Source organism: Chlorocebus sabaeus, chromosome 3, assembly GCF_047675955.1.
Source record: "Chlorocebus sabaeus isolate Y175 chromosome 3, mChlSab1.0.hap1, whole genome shotgun sequence".
NCBI classification, from domain to species: domain Eukaryota; kingdom Metazoa; phylum Chordata; class Mammalia; order Primates; family Cercopithecidae; genus Chlorocebus; species Chlorocebus sabaeus.
Window position 1 is genome coordinate 24,661,099 of NC_132906.1, and position 27,557 is coordinate 24,688,655.

At 43.1% G+C, this 27,557-nt stretch overlaps 1 protein-coding gene across 6 annotated transcripts in view; it reads right to left on the reverse strand.

The window, feature by feature from the left end:
* Window positions 1-27,557, reverse strand: part of RUBCNL (rubicon like autophagy enhancer) — a 64,297-nt gene that overhangs the window by 17,322 nt on the left and 19,418 nt on the right. For 5 of the 6 annotated variants that reach the window (XM_007960351.3, XM_073013990.1, XM_037986707.2 and 2 more), the window contains 11 exons: window positions 27,095-27,305; window positions 21,962-22,060; window positions 21,374-21,434; window positions 20,284-20,416; window positions 18,333-18,478; window positions 15,291-15,355; window positions 8,936-9,174; window positions 8,103-8,164; window positions 4,288-4,441; window positions 3,576-3,666; window positions 2,217-2,335 (listed from right to left, as the gene is read on the reverse strand). In XM_007960351.3, the coding sequence (XP_007958542.1) occupies window positions 2,223-2,335; window positions 3,576-3,666; window positions 4,288-4,441; window positions 8,103-8,164; window positions 8,936-9,174; window positions 15,291-15,355; window positions 18,333-18,478; window positions 20,284-20,416; window positions 21,374-21,434; window positions 21,962-22,060; window positions 27,095-27,305 (1,374 nt within the window). In that variant the 3' untranslated portion in view covers window positions 2,217-2,222. Of the gene's footprint in view, window positions 1-241; window positions 2,336-3,575; window positions 3,667-4,287; window positions 4,442-8,102; window positions 8,165-8,935; window positions 9,175-15,290; window positions 15,356-18,332; window positions 18,479-20,283; window positions 20,417-21,373; window positions 21,435-21,961; window positions 22,061-27,094; window positions 27,306-27,557 lie in introns of those variants that run through there. The other variant, XR_012092174.1, reaches the window with a different exon arrangement.

Below are 27,557 nucleotides of genomic sequence, written 5' to 3' on the forward strand. Positions count from 1 at the left end.
AATGACCTCATTCTTCCTCAAAATAAAAAATCAAAAGCATCACTTCCTAGCGACTGCTGTGCACTCTTCCTTCATACCAAAGATACGTCACACACACAGGCTCACAGCGCCTTACAAACACACAAACCCCGAGCACGGAGCCCTTCAAGCGAGGCTCGGGCCACAGCAGCTGCCTTACATCAACACTGAGGTGAGAAAAGCTCCGCCCAATGCCAGTTCCGCAGGTTCGAGCAACACGTACCAGTTAAGGTTGTTTTACTCCTTTGTCTCGAAAAGACGCCACAAAAGCAGCAGGGGCTGAGCCTGGGCTTTGGAGGCAGATGGACTTGAATGCCAGCCCCAGCGCCATCATGCACTTCCTGTGGGAACGTAGGCAAGTTATTTCTCTTCTCTAGGCCTCCGTTTCCATGCCTGTAAATGGAGATACAGACATTTACCTCAGAAAGGAATGTGAACATACCACACTCCTCTTACCCTTGATTCCTAACAGGGAACATGAGCAATGGGCAAGAATGAAACATTGTTTGAAATCTGGTTTTATTTATTCTATGTGCCTACCTTCTTTTTTTTTTTTTTTTTTGTGAGACGGAGTCTTTGCTCTGTCACCCAGGCTGGAGCGCAGTGGCGTGATCTCGGCTCACTGCAAGCTCCGCCTCCCAGGTTCCCGCCATTCTCCTGCCTCAGCCTCCTGGGTAGCTGGGACTACAGGCGCCCGCTACCACGCCCGGCTAATTTTTTTGTATTATTAGTAAAGACGGAGTTTCACCGTGTTAGCCAGGATGGTCTTGATCTCCTGACCTTGTGATCCACCTGTCTCGGCCTCCCAAAGTGCTGGGATTACAGGCTTAAGCCACCGTGCCCGGCCGTGCCTACCTTCTATAATAGTTAAAAAAAGATCTGGCTTAAATGATGAATGTGAGCATAGTTCTGGCAGAGGCATCACAGATGAGAAAACACTGACAGAATGAGAAGACTGAATGAAAAGAGACTGACAGAAGTCATTCATTTCTTTCATGTGCTCAATACTATCCCATTGAATAACACACACACATACACACGGCTGGATGGAGTTAGGGGACAATCTGTGATGCTTTATTGCCTGCCTGTGCTGTCTGAGAAAATCAAGGTAGGTTTAGTTAGGGCATGCGAATCCCAGGGAATATAACATCCAAGCCCTAGGCTGAAAACCATTCAGTCTAAAGATATACCATGAAGGGACCCAGCCTCAAGGCTCCTTTCTCAAGTAGGAGAAAGTATATAGAAAGTAGAAAGAAGAAAAAAGAATAGGCTCACATGTTTCAGGAAAACATATAAGAACTACTAGGAAAAAGAAATTCATAAAGGTTTTGTGATTCATTTAACCTGATTAGTCAATGTCTATGATTTTAATGTTATTACTAGAATTACACTGTTCATTATTTCCCCCAATTTGTTTAAATCTGCAAATACCGTATGTTCAGTTTTACATCTATAAAGCAAGATCCTCAAGGGCAGGGATGGAGTTCTACTCCTGCCTCCCTTGACATTACAGCGTGTGGAACACAGACGACAAATACAGGTTTGATTTGTGCCACCTGAAAGAATGCCATCTAGAGGCAGCTGCTTCAAACTGCACTTCAACTGGATCTACACGCCCTGCTAAGCAACTCAAACTCATCATGAAATAAAGCTGCAGAAGAAATGTGTACTCTCTATTCAAACTCTGGAGTAAATAAAATGTGTATGATTGACACAATCACAAAATGGCATTTAAGTGGAAGTCTGTTTCTTGAAGAAATAAAAGCCAGGACAAACAGATTTGGGGTCATATTCTTGTTCACTGAAAGAAAAGCAGTTTCATCAAACAAGCATTAGAGGGAGAGAAATTGAGTAATTCATCTTGTCAGTTACAATTCACATATGTACACACACACACACACACACACTGGCTCAACATCAGTTAAACATCACTATTCAAATACAAAAGTATAAAAAACCTCTTTAAAAAACCAATAGCAGCCAAAACAGAACATTTGTAAACAAAACCACTACTATCAACCCCGTGCTTAATCACAGAATCTGCATTCTTTTGAAACATTAAGTATATGCAATAAAGAGAATATAGACCATCTTTTTCCTTAATATACAATACCAGATATCTAAAACAATGTCACCAATAATGGACACAAATCGATGTTATCATAAGGCAGGTTGAACAGTCTTTTTCACAATACTCAGGGGCATCATGTTGCTGCAGAGGCCACGCTTTCCAGAAGTTTTCTCCTAGCTGTGATCCTCGCACACCGGGGGCACTCGGAGGACTGGAAGCACTGTTTGTGAAAGCAAGCCCTGCACGCTGCAAGCAAGGAAGACAGCCGTCAGCAAACAGGCTATCTTGTTTTCTCACATTTCTGCAGATATTCGTCTCCATCCTAGGGAGGGAGGGGGTCTGAATCCAGAACCCAGAGTCTCTAAAAAGAAACCAGCCAGGCTGAAACTCACATTTCAGCAGGCCCCGTTTCAGCAGACCTGTTGGACTCTTCCAACCGGTCATGAACAGGAGGCTCAGAGAGCCTGACGTAATGGACGCCGCAGTGCCCCCTGGATCTGCCCAAGCACCGAGGCAGGCGTTTTCCCAATTGCCGAGAGAGCTGGTGGCTGATAACTGTTGGCAAGCCACATTGTTTCTCTAGAAATGGCCCTACATCGAGAAAGCTGCTTTGTCCAAGCTCATGCCCCGTGCCTGGCACCAGCCTGCATTCAGTGACTGATCACTATGTAGTGAGAAGGCTGGCCCCAATTTGTACCCAGTTTGGAACAATGCTGAAAGGCCACCAAACTCCAGAGCTCCCCGTGAGATGAGCTGAGGGCTCCACTGCAACCCCACCACTGTTCAACTTCTTCTCCCAGTCTTGCTGCCTGCACACTGCCACAGGTATTAAGTTGAGGAACATGAAACTTTTTCTGGCAAATCTCTGCCCCAGAGTCTCCTTGCTGGGAAGCCAGTCCTGCAACACTGCCTAAAGGGTTGGGGAGACAACACTGGAGTGGCCTGAGAGGAGGATGTGCCCCTATCAACGGTGAAGGTAGAGTGCATTACCAGGATCTCTCCCATGAAACAGAGTTTACAGAACACGGGATTCTCTCAGGCACTAATACCGTAGAAGGGTTGGCAACCTTTTCTGTAAAGAGCCAGATAGCAAATGTTTTAGACCTTGTGGGCCATGTGGTCCCTACAACAGCTACTCAGCTCTGCCTCTGTGGTGCAAAAGCAGTCAGAGACGTCACCACTGGGCATGACTGATCCAATTACAAGACAGAGAGGTGGGCATAGGCAACAAAGGGACCATCTCCTCTATCCAAACCCTGCACCAGAAGACATCATCCTTTATCCCTGCCCCACCCAAATACTACTCCTTCTGTGCCCAAAACTTCATTATCTCCAATCCAACATACAAGCACACACCAGCATGACTGTACTTTAAATAACTATGCTTAAATTATTAAGCTATTATTCAGCTTAAGTTAATTTTGTGCTTGTTACTAAACTTAGTTTAATTAGTTAAGCTATTATTAACCTTATGTTATTAAGATACCTGAACATCTTCTACATGTTGCTGTCTGAAATGGGAAGATGACAGTCGTATTCTGGCAAAATTCACAAATAAAGCCCTTTCCTTGACACAGCTGTAAAAGAAGACATCAAAAAGTTATAACCTTCTCTTGATGGAGAAGCTGAATTTTCACTATTACAGAACTTTATAAACATTACTGTTTGAATGTCTATGATTCCAGCCTCTAGAAAGAAAAGGATGTTGTGTTTTGCAGCAATGAATGGATCAGAATCAAAAAAGAAAAGAAAAAAATACACATTCATCCAATTCCACATCAAAGCAGTTTTAAAGTACCAGAGTAAGGGCCTAATTGTAAACATGCACTCTGCAATGATCTAATTTCATTTCTCATTGCTGCCCTACAGTTCTTCAATCCTTGGAGACACAGAGCTTCCCGTTTCATTGAATCCTGGTTCCACATGACTGTGTTTGGTGCTTCAGGGCAGAGTGAGCCCTGAGCAGAACTGGGCACCCAGATGAAGTCCTGGAACCCTTGGTCTAGGCTTGCATCCCGGCTCTGCCACTTACCAGCAGGGCGATCTCAGCTGCTACTTCACAGCTCTGACCTCAGTTTTCTCATCTCTAACTAGGTCACTGGCACTTCCCTCAGGGTTTGTGAGAGTGAAATGAAGTGTGGAACACCCAGCACATGCCCTGTGCACCGGGAACACATCTGCTCCGGGTGCACCCTCACCTCGCAGCCGGCCACGTGTGCAAGGGAAGCTTTCAGAATGTCCTTGAGTAAGGGTGCCAGCAGCCCTTTCTTGATCCTGACCAGGTCCTCAAGGGAGAACAGGTGGAGCTCATCAGTCAAGTGTCCCGGCACCTGCTCAAACTCCTTTAATGCACTGCCAGAGAGGAAACAAAGAGGAATTCAGAAACGCACCCACACAGAGGCTGGGGAAGAATGGGGCCAGTTGTTTTCTCTTGGCACTCACGCTTAATCTTTTTAACTCAATTTAAAAAACAAATAGCTCCAAGAACAACAGTGAGCCATGCTCGCCAGCATTCTACATTTTGCAAGTTTGCTTGGAAGCCAGGAAGTTAAAATTCCATGAAAGCTGATTTCAAAAAGCTGACTAAGCAGAGACACACATCTCTTACAGCCTGCCCAGGCACACATGGAGCAAAAGAAAACTGAGCATTGGTTTGTTAAGTCTTAAAGAAGGTGTACCTAGTACCCTTTGATTACCAAGTAATCAAAATTCCTACCTTATTTCTTCCAGCTACATTTCACGTCTATCAGCCTTATGGTCTATCGGCTCAGCTGGGAGAATATTCACTCACCCGGCAAGCCTGACTTCCAAACGCACGAGTCAGGCACTGAGCTTAAGGCTCACGCAGCCAACTACCAGCGGTCATGGTCCCTAGGGCATTCAAAACTTAATCTTCTCCAAAGCCAGCAGGTGTCTGAATTCTCTAAATGGCTAGTAGAAGCACTATTCCCTGCACTTCCAAAACAGCCACAGCCTACACTGGACTTGGCATGCTACAATGCCAAATTCTCTTCAATTCTCCACCCAGCCTAAGGTGCCCACTCCTGCGGCATCCTCTGCCTGGAGAATGGCCAATCCCTCTTCTTTGCTCCACCTTACTCTTAAGCTCAGCCTTTTTCTCCTGGAATCCTTGCTTGCTCTCTACCCCACCTCACTCCTGAGCTAAATGCTGCCTCTGTTTGTATCCTCACGGTGCCCCGACACATGGCTAGCACTCAGTCCAGCAATGATTGGTTTGTGCTGACCATCCCCCTGGACTTAACACAGATCTACCAATTTTTTTTATCTGAAGTCCAGAATGGATATTCAATAATTTTTGCACAAGGTAGGAAGTATAGGTATTGTTACATGTTGTGGATGAAAGAACTGAGGCCCTGAGACCAATGCCATGCCAAGGCCATGAAGCAAAGGCTCAAAACTAAATGACTATAGAACACATGCTCCTGGCCAGGCACGGTGGCTCAAGCCTGTAATCCCAGCACTTTGGGAGGCTGAGACGGGCGGATCACAAGGTCAAGAGATCGAGACCATCCTGGCTAACACGGTGAAACCCCGTCTCTATTAAAAAACACACACAAAAAAACTAGCCGGGCGAGGTGGCGGGCGCCTGTAGTCCCAGCTACTCGGGAGGCTGAGGCAGGAGAATGGTGTGAACCCGGGAGGCAGAGCTTGCAGTGAGCTGAGATCCGGCCACTGCACTCCAGCCTGGGCAACACAGCGAGACTCCATCTCAAAAAAAAAAAAAAAAAAGAATACATGCTCCTTCCCCCCAAATTTAATTAAAAAGCAATACATTATCATTAAAGATTAGAGACTGAAAAAACACTTTTAAGCTAAACCATTTATTTAAAAACTCTATGATTTCATCAACTACAATAAATAATCTTAACTCCCTTGAGTAACCTATGCTTTTTCCACTTAAAAATCTCTCTCTGAATGAATTCATGCCTAAATCTTTACTGGTTGCATAGTATTCTATTCTATGGACATGGTATTAATGTAGGTACTGCCCCATTATGAACAGCCAGTAGATTTTTAAAATAATTTCAACTATTATTTTAGATGTGGGGGTATGTGTGCAGGTTTGTTATATAGGCATACTGCATGACACTGAGGTTTGGAGTACCAATGATCCCATCATCCAGGGAGAGAGCATAATACCTCTTAATAGACTTTTAATACCTTTTCTTATTTAAAAACAAAACTAGTAGTTTCAGCACTTTGGGAGGCTGAGGCAGACAGATCACCTGAGGTCAGGAGTTTAAGACCAGCCTGGCCAACATGGTGAAACCCCGTCTCTACTGAAAATACAAAAATTAGCCAGGTGTGATGGCACATGTCCGTAATCCCACCTACTTGGGAGGCTGAGGCGCAAGAATGGCTTGAACCTGGGAGGCAGAGGTTGCACAGAGCCAAGACTGTGCCACTGCACACTAGACTGGGCGACAGAGCGAGACTGTCTAAAAAAAACAAAAACAAAAACAATCAAAAAAAACTATACTTTAAATCTCTGCCTATATCCATCAGTATGTCCTTAGGATAAACTTCTAAAAGTAGAATTTCTGAAGACCATGGTCCCACTTGGTTAGACATGCCTCCCTATAAGGGGTTTTAAAAGGCCCCTGGTATACTCATGGCCATATCCACCCTTATTCACAATAGCCGAGGAGAAGCAACTCTAGTGTCCATGGATGAATAGATGGATTTAAAAAATGTATATACATACAATGAAATATTATTCAACCTTAAGAAGGAGGGAAATTCTGACATATGCTACAACATGAATGAACCCTGAGGACGTTATGCCAAGTCAAACAAACCAGTCACAAAAAGACAAATACTGCAAGATTCCACTTATATAAGGCATGTGAGTGGGTAAAATCATGGAGACAGAAAGTAGAATAGTGGCTGCCAGGAGTTAGGCTAGGAGGAAGAGGGAATGGGGAGTTGTTAAAAATGAGTTTTAGTTTTGCAAGATGAAAAAGAGTTTGGGGGCTGGATGGTGGTGATGATTGCATAAGGATGTTAATACTTAAGCCACCAAAGTATATGCTAAAAATGGTTAAGATGGTAAATTTTATATGTATTTACCACAATGTAATGATGACAATAATAATAATAAAAAGGTCACTGGCTAGAGTTGTTTCATCCTCCAGCTAAACCATTCTTAATGAGTTAAATTCTCCATTATATGGTTAGGCTGTGTCCCCACCCAAATCTCATTTTGAATTATAGCTCCCAAAATTCCCATGTGTCATGGAAGGAGCCTGGTGGGAGGTAACTGAATCATGAGGCACGTCTTTCCTGTGTTGTTCTTGTGGTAGTGAATAAGTCTCACGATATCTGATTTTCTTTTTTTTTTTTTGAGACGGAGTCTCGTTCTGTCTCTAGGCTGGAGTTCAGTGGTGCGATCTCGACTCACTGCAACCTCTGCCTCCCAGGTTCAAGCGATTTCTCCCACCTCAGTCTCCCGAGTACCTGGGACTACAGGGGCATGGCACCACGCCTAGCTAATTTTTGTAATTTTAGTAGAGACGGGGTTTCACCATGTTGGCCAGGATGGTCTTGATCTCTTGACCCCATGATCCACCCACCTCGGCCTCCCAAAGTGCTGGGGTTACAGATATGAGCCACCGTGCCTGACTTATCTGATGACTTTATAATGGAGAGTTCCCCTGCAAATGCTCTCTTTTGCCTGCCACCATGTAAGACGTGCTTTTACTCCTCATTCACCTTCCACCATGATTGTGAGGCCTCCCCAGCTATGTGGAACTGTGAGTCCTTTATAAATTATCCAATCTCTGGTATGTCTTTATTAGCTACTTGAGAACAGACTAATGCATTCCACCATTGGCTTAGTAATTCAAAGAGATGGCATGATTTCCCAAAGAAAGCCATGAGGTCATCACTGTGCTAAGAAGCCCTGTGTAATGGGGGAGCCAGATGCAGGAGGCACTAACAGGATTAGCAGATGAATGGAGGGAAGGGAGCCTGTCCCAGCTGAGAATAGTACCTGTCAGCAAACCTACAGGTCTTCAACAGCTTCTTGATATGGAAGAGCTGTTCCTGAATTTCCTAATGGGAGAAGCCAAACACAAGGAACGTTAAATGTAATAAAGGACACAGGAAAAGTGCAAGTCAAATTTAAATATTTCTAACCTTGAAATGCTGCATTTGTATAAAACAAACCTTGAAAGCAAACAGCCTATACAGCAAGGCTTCATAACTGAGTCCACTGATCCACAGATTGTGTCCTGGATGGATCCAGGTTTTGTAGAACCTAAAACTTACAGAACTTTGGGGTCTTCAAGAAAAACATAATACTAAGTATAAGATTCAGTGTGGGGTCCTGGAAAGATCCTGTGCAGGAGAGGGGTTTCAAAGTGTAACCTTCACTCTTTTTTTTTTTTTTTTTTTTTTTGAGACAGGGTCTTGCTCTGTCACCCAGGTTGGAGTGCATTAGTGCAATCTCAGCTCACTGCAGCCTCCGTCTCCTGGGTTCAAGCGATTCTCCTGCCTCAGCCTCCCCGAGTAGCTGGGATTACAGGCGTGTGCTACTATACCCGACTAATTTTTTTTGTTTTTGTTTGTATTTCTAGTAGAGATGGGATTTCACCATGTTGGCCAGGCTGGCCTCGAACTCCTGACCTCAGGCGATCCGCCCACCTTGGCCTCCCAAAGTGCTGGGATTACGGGCATGAGCCACCACATCCAGCCGTTTCACTTGCTTTATGATCCATTTGCCTCTTAGAGGATGTATCTGTGGGTTCCCTAAGCTAGTGTGATGTGCATTTCCTGCCACGGGACACTTCCAATGAGAGGGATGGGGTTGGGCCTGCGGCTCACCTTCACTCTGCCCAGCTCCTTGGCTTTCGCATACAGGCTTTGGCCAATGCTCAGCAAATTGAAAATGGGCTGGTGCCATATGCTGTCCAGCAGCCGTTTGGAGAAATTGCTGACGTAGTACTTCTTGAAGTCCCACATCATCAGGATTCGGGCAGGGATGCACGACTCTGCATATGAGTGGCAGCAGTCACAGAAATACTTCCCTAGGTATTCGCAGTACCGGAGCCGCTTCACGAACTCTGCCAAGCATACCAGAGGGTGAGTGCTGCACCTGGTGCTGAAAACCTATCCTGGTCTACCCCCGACTTCCAACTCCTCTGCAAGATGCAAAGACTCTGATGACGTGTTTCATGAGGATAAAGCCATACTCAACCTCACGACAGCTGGGAAGGCTCTGGCAGAGACTCGGGGAATCAAATCACGGCCATTCATGAGCTCTGCTCTTGTGGAACAGATGTCGGAAAAACAAAACCTTCCCAAAATACTCCTGGATTTGGAAGATGGAAATTGCAAACTGCAGTGTGGCAAAAGGAACATTCATTTTAGGATCTGGAAATCTGGGTGGGAGTCCAGACTCCTCTCATGAGCAGGAAGACTGAAGGCGGGTTGTAATCTCTTTAGGCTAACTGTTCTGAGACCACAGAATGTGACTCAGAACTGGATTGAGTGATATGACACATATGAAAAGTGCTTTATAAATTGTGAAGCAGTATATATACAATGTTAGGAAGCAGCATCATAAAGATCCCTTGATAAATCAATGAGAAAAAAACACAAAAATGCACAAAGGATGGGAATAGGTAATTCATGGAAAGAAGAAATGCAGATAACTAACAGAGAAAAACAATCTCAGAAACAAAGAAATGCATATTTTAAAAGTGAGGCTGAGTACAGTGGCTTGTACTGGTAATCCCAGCACTTTGGGAGGCCAAGACGGGAGGATCACTTGAGCCCAGGAGTTCAAGACCAGCGTGGGCAACATAGTGGGACCCCATCTTCACACACACACACACACACACAATTAGCCAGGCAATGTGGTGTGTGCCTGTAGTCCTAGCTACTCGGGAGGTTAAGGCAGGAGGATCGCTTGAAGGTGGAGGCTACAGTGAGCCATCATCAAGCCACTGCATTCCAGCCTGGGCAACAGAGTATGATCCTGTCACAAACTGATGACAAATAATAAAATGAAATTGAAATGAAATGAAAGAAAAGAAAAGTGAGATACTCTGTTTTGACTCAGCCTGTCATAAATTTAGAAGACCCAGAACTGGTGCAGTATCTAGAGGAGGGCACTTACGTCTAGCACTGATAGAACTAATTTATAGGAAGACATTTTTGTGATAGACTTCAATTCTTACATGTACAACAGTAATCCTGCGTCTGTGACTCCGTCAGACAGAAGTGCTAACAGGTATACACAGTGACATAAAAAGATATTCATTACAGCACATTTATAATGGGGGTGGCAACCAAAATGTTCATCAAAAGGCAATTAAGTGTGGTGCACTCAACGTGAAATGCCGTACAGCCCATAAAGTACATGGAAGAGCATGGGAAGTGGACATCCAGTTGCAAGTAGGTATAATGTGATCTCAATTTTATTTAAGAACATATACATAAACATACACATAAACACATATGCACTGTCTAGATCTCCACCAAAAAGTCAACAGTGACTATTTCTGGAGGGAAGGGGAAAGAAGGAATTTTTGCTCTTTATACTTCTTTTTTTTTTTTCTTTTGAGAAGGAGTCTCGCTCTGTTGCCCAGGCTGGAGTGCAGTGGCATGATCTCGGTTCACTGCAACCTCTCCCTCCTGGGTTCAAGCGATTCTCCTGTCTCAGCCTCCCCAGTAGCTGGGACTACAGGGCGCGCCACCATGCCCAGCTAATTTTTGTATTTTCAGTAGAGATGTGGTTTCACCATGTTGGCCAGGCTGGTCTCAAACTCCTGACCTCAAGTGATCCGCCCATCTTGGCCTCCCGAAGTGCTGGGATTACAGGTGTGAGCCACCACGCCCAGCGCACTTTTTAACCTACTAAAATTAACACTCACAGACCACTTTTTGAAATGTCTCTAATAAAATACACTAACAAACAAAAGGTATAGAAACGAATGTGACATATACCTGTGTGCTCACCACCCAGCTTCAGAAAGAAAACAGGTCAGTTGAAGTCTCCTATGTGCCCCTCCCTCAACACTAGGTTCAACATGAACCAAGTTTGATATTTATCATTAATAGTTTGAGTCATATATGTCTTTGTAATTGAAATATCATACAGCATAACACAAATCTTAGTTGCCATATATTGGGAGGATTAGTGAAATCATGAATGGGAAAGCAGTTGCTGTAGAACCCGTACACTGCAGATTCTGAAGATCATTTCCAAATAACAGCTTTAAAAATAAACAAGGCCTGGCTGGGCGCAGTGGCTCATGCCTGTAATCCCAGCACTTTGGGAGGCCAAGGCAGGTGGATCACCTGAGGTTGGAAATTCGAGACCAGCCTGACCAACATGGAGAAACCCCATCTCTACTATAAATACAAAATTAGACTGGAGTGGTGGTGCATGCTTGTAATCCCTGCTACTTGGGAGGCTGAGGCAGGAGAATTGCTTGAACCCGGGAGGTGGAGGTTGCAGTGAGCCGAGATTGTGCCATTGTACTCCAGCCTGGGTGGGCAACAAGAGTGAAACTCCAACTCAAAAAAATAAAAAAAAAAAAAAAAAAAAACAGGGCCTGGCTAGGAGTGACCAGAGAAAGGAATCTTACTGAATACTTACTCTGTGCCACAGATCTGTTAAATGTTTTATGTTTACTACGTCATTCTGTGCTTGAAAGTCTGTGAGAAGGGACAGTTATTTCCCCTATTTCATTGATGAAAGCACAAGACACTGAAGTTAGGCAACATGTAGGGACACACGAACAGTATGTAGCCACGCGGGATTCCAACCCAAGCCTGGACTGCCAAAACTCCAGCCCACAGCCATCATGTCCCACTCCTCCTCTGCTGCATTCGATGGCGGGAAAGGGAGAGGGAGCTAATGCCTTTGCACACGCACAAATTGTCCCTCAGACCCAGGTCACACTCAGCTGATGTTTAAAAGCAAACAAATAGAGTTGTTTTTTGTTATTCATTATAGTTATGTTCTACAGAGTTGCCATGAACACTGAATTTAGTCAATACTGAACCACACTGCTCCTGGGGGTAATTCAGGGTTAGGCACCTGTGAACTTCTGGTAGAAACAGTTTCATCTACTCCTCAACACACACTCAATATCCATTCACTCATTCATTAAACTTTATTGAATACATGTTGTTACACTATCAATACAGAATACACTAATGCCCATCTTTTTTAGTTTCCTAAGTCCTTTAACTAAAACGGAACTATACGAAGTGACCTAAACCAGTGGTTCTTGGCCAAGGGTGATTTTTGCTTCCCAAGGGACATTTGCAAATGTCTGAAGCCATTTTCAGTTGCCACTGGGAGCTGCTTCTGGCATCTACTGATGCTGCTAAACATCCTATAGTGCACAGGACACCCCCCACGACAAAGTCCATGGTACTGAAGTTGAGAAATCCTGCTCTAAAACACAATTGTTCTCATTTTATGAAAAGTCAGCATCAGGGGGTAGGGTGGAAGGGAAATATTCTAAAACAGAGATGTCCAGTATAACTTTCCATGAGGATGAAAATATTCTATATCTGTGCTGTCCAATACAGTAGCCATGAGTTACATGTGGCTATTGAGTACTTGAAATGTAGTTAGTGTGACTGAGGAACTGAATCCTTAATTTCAATTAATTTAAATTTAATTTTAAATAGCCACATGGGCTAGTGGCTACCATACTGCATAGTGCAGTTCTAGAACAAAGCTAACTAAAGAGAAACAATGACTAAATGTGATGTGTGAAACTTGATTGCAACCTAGATGGAAAAAAATCGCCATAAATGATACCTTAAGAACAACAAGGACTAGGAAGTAGACAATATAGAGAATTGTTTTTAATTTTTTTGGTGTGATAACTTGTTTATTATCCTTATTGTTGGGACATACTGAACTAGTAAAGGGTAAAATGTCATGTTCGGTGTGTGGAAATTGAGGGAGACTAAGGAAAACATGACAACTACATTCAACATGGAATTCTGAATTGGATTCTGAAACAGATAAAGGATGTTGTTGAAAACCTGGTGAAATCTGAATAAAGCCTGGAGTTTCATTAATAGGACTGTACCCAATGCTAACTTCTCAGGTTGAATAATTATACTACGATTATGTAAGATGTTAGCAGTAGAGGAAGCTGGGTGAAGGGTGTGTAGGAACTCTCTCTACTATTTTTGCAACTCTTCTGTAAGTCTAAAATTAACTCAAAGTCGAAAGTTAAAAAAAATTTATCCTAGAAGCTAGAGGAAGTTAACGGGAAAAGCCCAAAATTATTTCTATGCTGTCTGCAATCTGTGCTCTGCCTACCTCTGTGGCATGTTCTCTCCTCCTATTCTTACTCTCTGCTCACACAGGGTTTCTTTTACTTGCCACAGGCCCTTTGCACATGACAAACACCCCTACTTCTGTGGACAATCAGTTTCCGATGAAACCTCTTACCCCCAGCTTCTCAAGCTCAGACGAAGTTCCCCTGCTGTAAATCCCACAGCGCTCTTGACTCTTTTGTTACATACACTTTCTTGGCTGATATTGTATCTTCCCTAAAAGATAAGCAAGCTCTCTCAAGGCCAACGTACAAAAGCACAGACACACACCTCCATACCTGAACAAGCTTAGGGAAATAACAAAAAGTTGGTGGAATGATAGTCATATGTGTACAGTTTCTGACTCATGCATTAGGTATTTATGGAAGTGCCAGGACACAGTGGTTAACCAAAGAGACATGTTCCCCACTAGATGTGCTGGGAAAATGACTCATTCAAAGAAAATCAGCAACAATGGTGATGCCCGTCAGGCATTATCATCTAGTGTGGGAGAGGAAGCACAGATCGATTCCTGCTTCCTATTTTTATCTCTTGAAGTAGGAGCTCCTCATAGTCTTTTTCCTTCAAATACTGAGTATCAAAGGCTAAAGGGACTCATGCCACAAGGCTCCTCTTTCCAGCCTTTTGCAGGTCAGACATACAGGTACCATCAGAGCAAAACAAGTGATTCCCAGTCTCAAGGGGTAAACTTGCATTTCTGACTGAGGAAAGCCTGAGCACTTTTTTTTTTTTTTTTTTTTTGAGACAGAGTCTCACTTTGTCGCACAGGCTGGAGTGCAATAGTGCGATCTTGACTCACTGCAACCTCTGCCTCCTGGGTTCAAGGAATTCTCCTGTCTCAGCCTCCCAAGTAGCTGGGATTACAGGTGCCTGCCACCATGCCTGGCTATTTTCTTTTTTTTTTGTATTTTTAGTAGAGATGTGGTTTCACCATGTTGGCCAGGCTGGTCTCAAACTCCTGACCTCAGGTGATCTGCCCACCTCAGCCTCCCAAAGTGCTGGGATTACAGGTGGGAGACACCGTGCCTGGCCCAGGAAAGTCTAATCTTCTAGGCCTCAGTTGGCCCAGGAATGATCCTCTCAGGCTACCTCCTCAAATTCTCTCAGAGAAGTCTGGCTAGCTCCTTGGTAAGTCATTCCTTTACTCAACACATATCTTTCGAGGACCTACTACATGCCAGGCACTCTTCTAGAAGCCAGGACTAAAGTAACAAACATAACAGACAACACATCTGGCCTCACAGAACTTATAATCTAGAGTTGAAGACAGATAATAAGAAGACACATTAGTAAAATATAAGAGACTACTTTAGAAAGACTGTGCTAAGAATAAAAAGAAGGAGCTTCTAAGAAAATATTGTGCAAGAAAATAAAGAAAAAAAATAAGGATGAGTAATATAAAGTGTACATGGGATTGTCTGTGACCAGCAGTGGGGCAAGACAGGCATTTTAGATAGAGCAGTAAGGGAAGACCTCATGACTTTGGAGTGAAAATGTGAAAGAAGCAAAGGAATTAGTCATGGGGGTGTCTGCGGGGAGAGTATTTGGGGGAGAGAAAACCACAAATGCAAATATGTCAGAAGTGAGCCTGGCATTTTGAAGGGGCAGCAGGAGGCCACGTGGTTGGAGTTTTTGCCCAACAGGGAGAGAACTAGGAGGCTGGTCCTGGTGTCCTCGGTCCTAGTTGGTCACACAGCCTTGTCAGTCATGATGGCCTCCTCATGAAAAAGAGGGCAACTTCTGTGAAGCTCTTATAACAACTTCTCATCAAAGGCGTCTCTCACACAAGCAATGCGCTGCCCTACTTTGCTATTCTTGACCTTGCCATCACATAATAAGCAGGCGATCCATTATCCGTACTTACTAGGCTCTATTGGAGTTCCACAGCCGGCACAGAAAAAATTCTGGGCTGCTACCACAAGGTCCCTCCTGAATACAAAAAATGATACTAGTTACATTTCAGAGAAGGCCAATGGAATATTTTTCACTAATTAGAAAAGAAATTGCCATGGTGATACTTTTCTCAACTAAGGGCCTTAACTTTGTCACCTTTCATTTGGGAAAGAAATAGATTTATTCAATACAATTTTCTAGTGTGAAATCTCTGGGTCTTTTAAAACTACAACTAATTTTTTTTTTTTTTTTTCCTGAGACAGGGTCTTGCTCTGTCACACAGGCTGCAGGGCACTGGCATGATCATAGTTCACTACTGCCTCAAACTCCTCGACTCGGCTCAAGCAATCCTCAGCTTCCTGTGTAGATAGCTAGGACTACAGGTACATGCCACCGTGCCCAGCTAGCTTTTTTTTGGATTTATTTATTTATTTTTGTAGAGATAGGATCTCTCTATGTTGCCCATGCTGGTCTCGAACTCCTGGCCTCAAGTCATCCCCCTACTTCAGCCTCCCAAAGTGCCGGAATTACAGGTATGAGTCACTGTGCCCAGCCTTAAAGCTACATCTCTTTAAAAGCTTCTGCTAGGCCGGGTGCAGTGGCTCATGCCTGTAATCCCAGCACTTTGGGAGGCTGAGGCAGGCAGATCATGAGGTCAGGAGATCTAGACCATCTTGGCTAACACAGTGAAACTCCGTCTCTACTAAAAATACTAAAAAATTAGCCAGGCATGGTGGTGGACGCCTGTGGTCCCAGCTACTTGGGAGGCCAAGGCAGGAGAATGGCGTGAACCTGGGAGGTGGAGGTTGCAGTGAGCCGAGATTGCGCCACTGCACTCCAGTCTGGGCAAAAGAGTGAGATTCTGTCTCAAAAAAAAAACACAAAAAACTTCTGCTAAAACCAAAGCAGAAGTCAGTGTCACTGATAACCCCAATGGGTTTTTAGGGAGGGTCTCAATGCCCATGTATAGGGTTCCAGCTCCAGAGAGAATCAGAGACATGTTATACAAGGAAGATAGTTCAGGGAGGCCATACACCAAAAGATGATGCACTTGGGAAATTCACAAATGGATCCAAAGAAATTTAGATGAATAAGAGGTAATGTAAGACAAAGAAATCAAATCAAACATTTCTGATAAGAGATATTCCATTCCATTGAGGGATTTTCTTTCTTTTTTTTTTGAGACGGAGTCTTACTCTGTCACCCAGGCTGGAGTGCAGTGGTGCAATCTCAGCTCACTGCAACCTTCACCTCCCGGGTTCAAGTGGTTCTCCTGCCTCAGCCTCCCAAGTAGCTGGGACCACAGGCGTGCACCACCACACCCGGCTAATTTTTGTATTTTTAGTAGAGACGGGGTTCCGCCATGTTAGCCAGGCTGGTCTTGAACTCCTGACCGCGGGTGATCCCGCCCACCTTGGCCTCCCAAAGTGCTGGGATTACAGGCATTGGCCACTGTGCCCGGCTTGAGGGATTTTCTATTGAACTGTTTATGCCATAGTTTTACATGTGACTTGGACATACCAAGGAAATTGTAAAATTTGATTACAGTTCAGGATTAGCAAAGATGGCCAAGGTAAAAATATGCTAAATCTCTGCCCAGGTGCCATAGCGAGGACTTAGGAAACCCCTAAAGAAAAGATACCCCAGGCTAAGGAAAGTGACCCCTCACAACACCTAGAGAGGGAATTCTGCCCAAGCAGCCCCAGAGATTTTCTTGGCATTCTCTCAAAAGAAGAAAAACAAAAGAAATATCTAGTCTATAAGGCATCTCCATGAGGCAGAGTCAACCCCTCTCCAGTCCCTTGGACACAGTCAACAACCCTCACCAGTCCCTTTGTAACATTTGGCAGTTTGCACACCAAATTGAATACAAACCAAGAGGGATGGAAAAATTATACTTGGTTAAAATGTTTTGTGTATAATCTTTTTCCATAATCTGTCCTATCCTCTCAGAACAAATTACAATTAAACTATTATTTTAAATTTATAGGTTTATTTCCTTTTTTGCATAATCTTAGTTGTTTTGTCTTTTAGAACTTTTGTTACTTCTTAGAGAACAAACATCTTTTTATTTACATTCTGTTACATTTCTTTTGTTGGTTTTGAGATGGAGTCTCGCTCTGTCACCCAGGCTGGAGTGCAGTGGTGCAATTTCAGCTCACTGCAACCTCTGCCTCCTGGGTTAAAGCAATTCTTGCTCCTCAGCCTCCCGAGTAGCTGGGATTACAGGCCTGCGCTCACCACGCCTAGTTAATTTTTGTATTTTTAGTAGAGAGAGGGTTTCACTATGTTGCCCAGGCTGGCCTCAAACTCCTAACATCAGGTGATCCCCGACCCTAGCCTAGGCCTCCCGAAGTGCTGGGATTACACACGGGTGTGAGCTCCCTGGTCTCTGTAACATTTTTTAACTATAAGTGCTTTCCCTGAGATTAAATGTTCCTTTTTTAGAAGTTTATTCACTCATTTTTATTTCACACTGATTGTTCTGGAAGATAAAGTGGTCCAGTCTTTTTAAATTATCATAGGCTAGGCGAGGTGGCTCACACCTGTAATCCCAGCACTTTGGGAGGCTGAGGTGGGTGAATCACTTGAACCCAGGAGTCCAACACCAGCTTGGGCAACATGGTGAAACCCCATCTCTAACTTTTTCAAAAAGGAAACAAATTTAAAAAAAATTATTGTATATAATTTTTAAGTTTTGATATTAGCCACTTTTTAAAATCTCCTTTAAGCCTATTTAACTGTGAGTTGTTATGTAATATTTACAATTAGGCTTGCATAGTTGAATTCTCAACTTGTCAAAACTTATAGAGCCCCCAAAAGTCCATGGTAAACAAGAGGGAAAAAAAAGCCTAAGCCAGAAAATACAGCCAACTTTCCTTTCCCTAAAACAAATTTTCCTGTGTTCTTTAGCATATGTATTTTTTTTCACCTACTGCCATACAGCGTCAGGTGGGATCTGTTACAATGTGATTTAAATGGATTGGAGGCCCAAGCAGCAGCCCATACTTACTTGAGTGGTGGATGAATATTAAATATGATTTGAAATCTAGGAGGAGCCCAGTCTTCAGTCCCTCTGATCCTAGACTTAAATTTAATTTCCTGTACAACACTCATACTGGATTCAAAGTTTTTTCGGACACGCTCTTCATTTACAACCTGCAAGAGACATAAAATGATTTAGGAACAACTTAAGCATATTTCAAAGAATTTAAATTAAAGGAACATCTAAATGTATTTCCAACAGTAAAATTTACCATGAAAAATTAATAGTGCTTTTAACTGAACTAAAGGACATACCAAGAGCCCTCCACATCTCTAAAGCCATCTGCAAAAGAATTGCTTTAAACACCACCCAGATGAGATCACTTTTCTTAGTATTTTTAGTTCATTTATTTCCAGACTTCAAATTTACTGTAAGTAGGTCATTTTGACCTGGAATGCATTTATGAATAGCAGAAGTCTTACCCCTCTTAGTCAACAGACTGACATATGCTACCAATCAGAACCCCTATCATTATTAGTCTTCCCCAGAAACAGCTCTATTAAGACCATTCTCCTTGCTTATAAATGTTCAGTGCCTCCCCCCAAACCACTGGACCTTCCTACTGTCATTTAAAATCCAAACTTCTCAGCCAGTGCAGTGGCTCACGCCTGTGATCCTAGCACTTTGGGAGACCGAGATGGGCGGATCACTTGAGGTCAGGAGTTTGAGACCAGCCTGGCCAACACAGTGAAAACCCATCTCTACTAAAAATACAAAAGTTAGCCAGAAATTGCTTGAACCCTGGAGGTGGAGGATGCAGTGAGCCGAGCTTGTGCCACTGTACTCCAGCCTGGGCAACAGAGTGAGACTCCACCTCAAAAAATTAATTAATTAATTAACTAATTTAATTAAATCCAAACTTCTCAAATTAGCATTCTACATCCTCCGCAATTTGGCTACCATCATTCAAACTTTATTTCCATAAAGAACAACCTCTTGCACACAAATAGTCACAAACGGGTATTATCCAACCGCACCAAATCACTCTGCTCAAGCGCATAGCATGCCCCTCTGCTTTTGCTGCAGCTCCCCTTTGCCAAGAATGTCCTCCCCCAACCTTTCTACCTGCCACAGTTCTGGCCAGCCCAATACTTAGCTCAAGTTCTGAAATCTGCAATCGGCCTTCCTACGTCCCCCCGGTAAAATTAAACACGCCCTCCTCTGCACTTCGAGGGCATTTTCCCTACCCCTATTTTAGCCTTTGTCCTAGTATTCTCCACCCCGAGAAGGCTGGCTGCTCTCTGACAGCAGTGAGCAGTGTGTTCCATGAGGGAACCAACATGTACTTTCCAGTGAGGCAGCCTGGTCATGACTCCTGCTTCACGGCTGACCAGCCCTGCTGGGAGATGGGCCCACCACATAAAAATAAAGACAGCCTCTACCTAACAGGATACTTATGAGGATTAAAACATGGACTGCTGGCTGGGCATAGTGGCTCAGGCCTATAATCCTAGCACTTTGAGAGGCCAAGGTGGGCAGATCACTTGAGGTAAGGTGTTGGAAATCAGCCTGGCCAGCATGGTGAAACCCTGTCTCTACTAAAAATACAAAAAGTTAGCTGGGCATGGTAGCAGGCACCTATAAGTCCCAGCTACTTGGGAGGCTGAGGCAGGAAAATCGCTTGAACCCAGGAGGTAGAGGTTGCAGTGAGCTGAGATCGCACCACTGCACTCCAGCCTGAGTGACAGAGCAAGAATCCATCTCAAAAAAAATTATAAATAAAATAAAATAATGTGGACTGCTGAGCAGTCTCTGGTGCACAATAAGTACTCAATACATGCCAGTTTCCTCATTCATTTTGAGTCTCCCCTAATATCCAATGACCCTACAAGGAAACACAAATGTTTAAAGTGAACAGGGCAGGCAAAATGAGGATTTAGGAACTTTCAATTCAAGGTCAATTTTTTTTGATACTTACTATTGAGCCAGCTGCACTCAGGGAACCTGCCAGCTGAGAATTAACTAGTGACAGCATCCAGCACTTCCGGAACACGCGGTACAGCTCTTTGGCTAATAGTTCAGCAGAATTGAACTCTGGCTCATAAGTGACACTGAAATGTAAGAGATGCAAAAACCGGAAAACTATATTCATGAGGAGTATGTTCAGGGTCTTCCGGAGGTTTTCAACTGTTCTTCCCAGCCCCCAAAACTCAGAAGGGGCTGTCATATGAGATGACGCATCAATCACTCACCAGGTATCTTACTCAACATAGCTCTTCCATGTTCAATAAATAAAGCATCTTTTATTTACTGAGGGCACTAAGACTTAGAGGTGTGGTGAAGGAGCACTGGTTTTAGAGTCAGAAGACCTGCATTTGAGCCCTGCTTCTACCTCACAGCTTTCGTGTCCTGAAGCACATCCTGTATGAGTCTCATTTTTTATGTCTATAAAATTAGGTTTAAAAATACATAAATACATGGTCGGGCATGGTGGCTCATGCCTGTAATCCCAGAACTTTGGGAGGCTGAGGCAGGCGGATCACCTGAGGTCAGGAGTTCAAGATGAACCTGGTCAACATAGTGAAACCACGTCTCTACTAAAAATACAAAAAAAAAAGTAACCAGGTGTGGTGGCAGGCATTTGTAATCTCAGCTATTCAGGAGGCTGAGGCAGGAGAATTGCCTGAATCCAGGAGGTGGAGGTAGCAGTGAGCCGAGATCAGGCCATTGCACTCTACCCTGGGTGACGAGAGCAAAACTCGGTCTCAAAAACAACAAGAACAAAAATCATAAATAGACACACACATGCATATATAAAATTCGCCCAGCCTGTTTAACTGAAATGAGGATTAAATGAAAATGCATACAAAAGCCTTTTATATACTGTAAAACACTATAGAAACTTCGGGGGTGATTGCTTCAATTCTAGGTGTTAATATCCTAGCTTCGTGGGAACAAATTATTGGAAGTAGTTGAAGTAGGCCCAGAATGTCAGAGGCCTAGTGTTCACACTGCCTCAGAGGTGACAGCCCAAGGGTCTATGTGCACTGTGCACGGAAGACAGATACCTCTTAGAGGAGTTGCGGGAACAGCTACAGGTTTCTGTGATATCATTAAAATCTCCAAGCTCTGTGGGAAAATAAAAGAAAGAGTGGGGTGAGGTCGTTTGGTCTGTTTCATTTCATCGCAGTCCATTTTATAAGAACACTAAAATCACTCCCTGCATCTCAGAAAGAGCAAATTATTCAGCATCTCCACGTTTCAGGTTCTGAGAAATGGACAGAACAGATAATGAGAGTACAGATAATGATCAAAGATGGGATTTCATCTGAAATTTCGCCAAAATATAACTGAGAGGCCAAGGAGATATCAGACCATAATGAATATCTGCTTTTTCATTCAACTCTACAAGTGAGATGGGAGATTATCTATCCAGACATTTGAAACAAGAACATCCATATATATATAAATAAATAAATATAAATATATAAATAAATATATATAAATATATATATATCAGGGACATAATCGGATTTTGGAAGAAGTTGATCTGAATGCCACTGTAGCGTAGTATTGTGTGTGATGTATGTTAGTATGTGTATGCGGATGGGATTGGGGAGGCAGCCAGTCACATCCAAGTAGTTTCCAAATCTTACCTAAAATAACAAATTCATCAATGTCGCATTGGCAAATCTCTTTCACATCATGGTAAGGACGTGTTTCAGTCACTGGGCTGACCTGTAACACAGCACAACCTAGACAAAGAAAGGAAGGAAGTTTTCACCAAGAAGAAGAAAAACTGTACAATCTGCAACACCCAACTAAATAGAAATTGGGAAATGACGAGGGCTAAAAGTTTAAGAGAATTAAACATTTCAACTTAATGAATTAAAAAATTGGGGAACTGTGTGTTCTTTTTGCATTCACTATGATTAAGTGCCTGTAGTTCCAGCTACTCGGAAGCCTTTCATCACAAAGAAGCTATTTGCAGTACATCCAATGTTTTAAAATATTAAAACACTGAAAGCACCTAAACGTTTAATAATAGGAAATTGATTTTGCAAATCACATGAGTAAATACTATCATTTAAAAATGTAAATCTGCCAGGGGCAGTGGCGTGTTCTTGTAGTCCCAGCTACTCAGAAAGCTGCGGTAGGAGAATCAGTTGAGCCCAGGAGTTCAAGTCCAGCCTGGGCAACGTGGCAGAACACTGTCTCTACAAAAAATACAAAAAAATTAGCCCAGTGTGGTGGCCCGGCCTGTGCCTGTAGTCCCAGCTGCTCGAAAGACTGAGGTGGGAGAATCACTTGAGCCTGCAAGGCAGAGATTGCAGTGTGCTGAGATCATACCACTGCAGTCCAGCCTACGTGACAGAGTAAGACCCTGTCTCAAGGAAAAAAAAAAGTGAAAACTAAAGCAACATGATTATTAATACTATTAGTATGAATAGTATTAATACTGACAATAATAGTATTAATAATCATTATATTATGATTATATTGTTAATATAATTATATAATCATTGTAAATATAAATTTGTAAAACTGTCTTCATTTGAATAAACATAGGAGAGAAACACAGAAAAATGAATACAGTTGTTTAGGGAAATAGTCTAGCCCACAGTTTACACAGAAGTTATGTGGGCTGGGCATGGTGGCTTACGCCTGTAATTCCAGCACTTTGGGAGGCTGAGGCAGGTGGATCAATAATTTGCTCTTTCTGAGATGCAGGGAGTGATTTTAGTGTTCTTATAAAATGGACTGCGATGAAATGAAACAGACTAAACAACCTCACCACTCTTTCTTTTATTTTCCCACAGAGCTTCGAGATTTTAATGATATCACAGAAACCTGTAGCTGTGCCTGCAGATTTCTTGAGACCAGCCTGGCCAACATGGTGAAATCCCGTCTGTACTAAAAATACAAAAAAAAAAAAAATTAGCCAGGCGTGTTTGCAGGTACCTGTAGTCCCAGCTACTCGGGAGGCTGACACTGCAGAATCGCTTGAACCTGGGAGGCAGAGGTTGCAGTGAGCTGAGACTGCGCCACTGCATTCCAGCCTAGGCGACAGAGAGAGACTCCGTCTCAAAAAAAAAAAAAAAAAAAGAAGTTATATGAAGGGTTTTGCAGTAGGCTGGCTGACTTTAAGAACCCATTCTAGCTGGGTGACTATGGACAACCACCGCTTCCAGCTGCAGTTTCCTCATGGGCAGAATGGGGGTAAGAGCGCCCATCTGTGTTTTTCACTGTCTTTTGCCCATCATCCATAGTAACATACAATTTACACTGTGACTCAGTACAGACACAATAATATGTTTAACTGATAAAAAAACCAAAAAACTTTCGGGAAACAGTGCTCACCCTCAGCAAGATGCACTCTGATACTTTCTACTCTTGTTTGTTTCTTTTTTAATGTTCTCAGGACCAACTGGCAGTTTGAGTAATACCAACCTACCTCATGGAGGAACATCTATTGCCACAAATGTCACAAGAGAAATACTTAATACAAGATAAATATTTATATTTGGAGGATAGAAATGTTCTTAATTTTCATTTAACATATTCATATTTATTCATGTTTTCTTAAAGTTTCAGCTATCATCAATTTCTACCCAACCACAATTTATAAAAACACCTATTTCAGACAAGGCATTATACTAAACACAAATACGAACAAGACAATTTCTCAGCCATCTAAGAGTTTCAAATCTCACGAAGGGCTGGATGTGGTGGCTCACGCCTGTAATCCCAGCACTTTGGGAGGTCGAGGCAAGTGGATCACCCGAGGTCAGGAGTTCAAGACCAGCCTGGCCAGCATGGTGAAAGCTTGTCTCTACTAAAAATACAAAAATCAGCTGAGTGTGATGGTGTGTGCCTGTAATCCCAGCTATTTGGGGGGCTGAGGCAGAAGAATGGTTTGAATGTGGGAGGTGGAGGTTGCCATGAGCCAAGATCACACCACTCCACTCCAGCCTGGGCAACAGAGCAAGACTCCAACTCAAAAAAAAAAAAAAAAAAAAAAAATCCCATGAGGAAGCTGATATACTAACAGATCTAAACCACACACACACACAAAACACAGTTGCATTGCATGGGCCTTGAGAAGTTCTGAGGCAGGGCTCTGCACTATACAACTCCAGGGAAAGCCGTGCATGCAGATGGCACTGGAGCATTCTGGAGCACAACCTGTGTTTCATTCCACATGGATGGTGCCCCTCCCCTGGGATACAAACCAGGGAGCATGTCACAGTGACAGTGGCAGGAGATTGCTTCTGAAGGATGGGAAGGATGAAAGACCTGATGTGTGGTTACTGGGGGAACCCACATTTCAGGACATCCTTCCCAAAGCCATGGGGGGAAATGTCTGCCAGCAACTATACACAGTCTAGTTCAACTACAGCTCACCATCCAGCCAAGGGGAATGGCAGGAGATTCCTGTTTAAAAGGCAAGAAGCAGCCAGATGCCACAAGGCTAAAAATTATAGAATAAAATGTGGCACAAGGTCGGCAAGCCATTATAGAGGACAAGAAGTTGTGATCCAGGAAGACAGGTAAGTGCAGGATAAACTAGGGGAAACGAGTTGAAAGTAAAGAGAGAAAATTAAACCAAATCAGTGTTGAAGAACTAAATTGTAGTTCTTACAAAATGACTAGCCAGAAGGCTACTGCAGCGGGCCAGGTAAGGAATAGAAATAGGAAATGGATGGAAGAGAAGTGATTATGACTGAGAAGTCAGGATTGATTTGTTCACTAACTAGAAACGGGACAGGAGCACAAGACCAAGGAAGAAGAAAGAGTCCAAGATAGAGCCCAGCGTACTAAAACAGGAATTACTTCTTCTCCACCCATATTCATTTTCTCCCTACTGGTAGCCTCAGAAGGCATGATCGTCCATATCACATTCCCCCAGCCCCCTGGCTGCATCTGACCAACCAGTCATGGACATCCAACCAAGGCAAGGCCCATCAGGTGCTCTGCCCTGGGATCTGGACTGAGGGTCCTGCAAAACTGAGTTGTTGAGCTGTGAGGACCTGGCTGAGTGGTCAGGAAGACTGCAGAGCTGAAACTAGATGCCAGGGGTGGGTAGAAGTAGGTAGGCTACAGAAAAAGAATGAAGCAATTGCTAGAAAAAGAAGAGGTGAGAAGCTCAAAGTCCGTGAAAAGATAGACACTGGAGCTATGTCTATACTGGTCATATACGTCCCAGATATATTTCCCATGACTGGGTTCAGTGAGAATGTTCTGTATCTTAAGACAAAACAACCCTTTTAATTTGAGCCAGTTAGTGCATTCAACAGGCATTTGATCATACACCTGTTCTGTGCCAGGCATTATGCTACATAACATATGGAGTGAGTTCTTCCTTTGTTATTGAATATTCCTGATTAACGTGTAGTAAAGGAAGTCAAGAAGAAAAGCAAGCTTTAGTGGTTTTCTTTGGAAGAAAGGAGATTGTGAGGGAGTGATGGAGAAATGACTAGTTTAGACATATTAAGTTATAGGTTAACTATGCCCACCTTTATGTTGCAGTGAACATATATCAACAATGAATAAAATGAAGCATTTTAAGTCACCCAGAAATGAAGTATTAAGTCAGAGGTCCTGCGGGGTCAGCCAGATGGACAAGGCTCCAGCCATAGACAGCAAGCACTTAGAAGAGATGTCCAGGACTGAAAACACAGATTTGGGAGATAATAGCTGAGAAGGAATAATTGAAGGTGATCATTGAAGGTGTATAGTAGGTTCAATAGGCCAGGAAGCAAATACAGATTTTAAAAAATAATATAGGACTGGAGGCAGGACTTAGGAAATAGTAAGAAAGTAGCAAACCCTAACATGAGCTAACAGCTTAGGCACTCGTCCCTCGGGGAAGAACCCCTGGGTCCTAGAGTGAGCCGAGCCGCTCCTCCTCAGTGATGGTGATGCACTGTGCTGGGTCCTCGCCTCTGTTCTACAAGTTACGCCACAGGGCTTGCCGGTCCCATGCTCCAGCATGCAGGCTCCTTGAGGGAAGGAGCACGCCCTGTGTACTGCTGATGCTCAGCACCTAGCATGACACAGGCTCATTAATGAAGGAAAAAAGAAGACTCGTTGGAAAAGGAAAGATGGTGTAAGAAGAGCCAGGAGAATGCCATGTGACAGAAAACAAAGGAAGAGGAGACATCAGCCACTTTTATTTCCAGTGAAAAAGAAAAGTAGGATGAAGTCCAAGATTAAAACAAAAAACAAAACAAAACAAAAAAACCAAAAAAAACCCCATAGGATTTGACAACTGAATGGAGCATGATAACCAATCCTGATCCAAGACAGCAGAAATGGTGAGGATTACAGAGTTACTGAAGACGTTTTTAGACAAAGGATTTAAAGACATACATGTGTCCTCCTTTATCTGCAGTTTCGCTTCCCATGGTTTTAGTTACCTGCAGTCAAGTGATCCAAAAATATTCAATGAAAAGTTCCAGAAATTAACAATTCTTAAGTTTTAAACTGTGCACCACCCTGAGTAGGATGATGAAGTCCCACACTGTCTTGCCATGTCCCCTCTGGAACACGAATCATCCTTTGTCCAGCATACCACACTGTATATACTACTCACCCACTAGTCACTTAGTAACCCTCTTGGTTACAAGAACAAAAAAAAAAGTAGTGTATGTAGGGTTTGGTACTATTTGAGGTTTCAGGCTTCCACTGGGGGTCTTGGAATATATGCCCCGTGGATAAAGGGGAATTACAGAGGAGATATATGTGAAACACATAACATACAGCTTTCCCATACTTGCCCAACTTGCCTTCATAGCCACTGTATGAAGAAGTAGAAGACCCAGACTCTTGCTTTATGTTGGTATCAAAAGTCACGTCAGAGTCAGGCTGATCACTGCCAAGTAACCCACTGGCTTCTTCTTTACTCCAGTTCTCTGTCTGCTGTTGACTCAGAATGTTACACTTCATTTTCTCCATTGCTGATATAATCATATCTGCAACATGAAAGTGGGCATTTTCCTGCAGAAAAAGAAATCAATTAAAATACAAGCATAATCTTTTTTTCATAGAGGGTATATCAGATTTGAAAAATCAAGGCGCTCTATTTAAGTGGAATTAATGCATATCAATATAAATATTTATTTAACTGAGTTGTCATAGGTCACTCTATGACTTATAGCACACATTGTCCAGAGCCGTACATTTGGCTTACTGTAATCAATGGACAACTCAAGTTGGATTTCTTGTTATACAAAACCTTAGGTTGGGGGA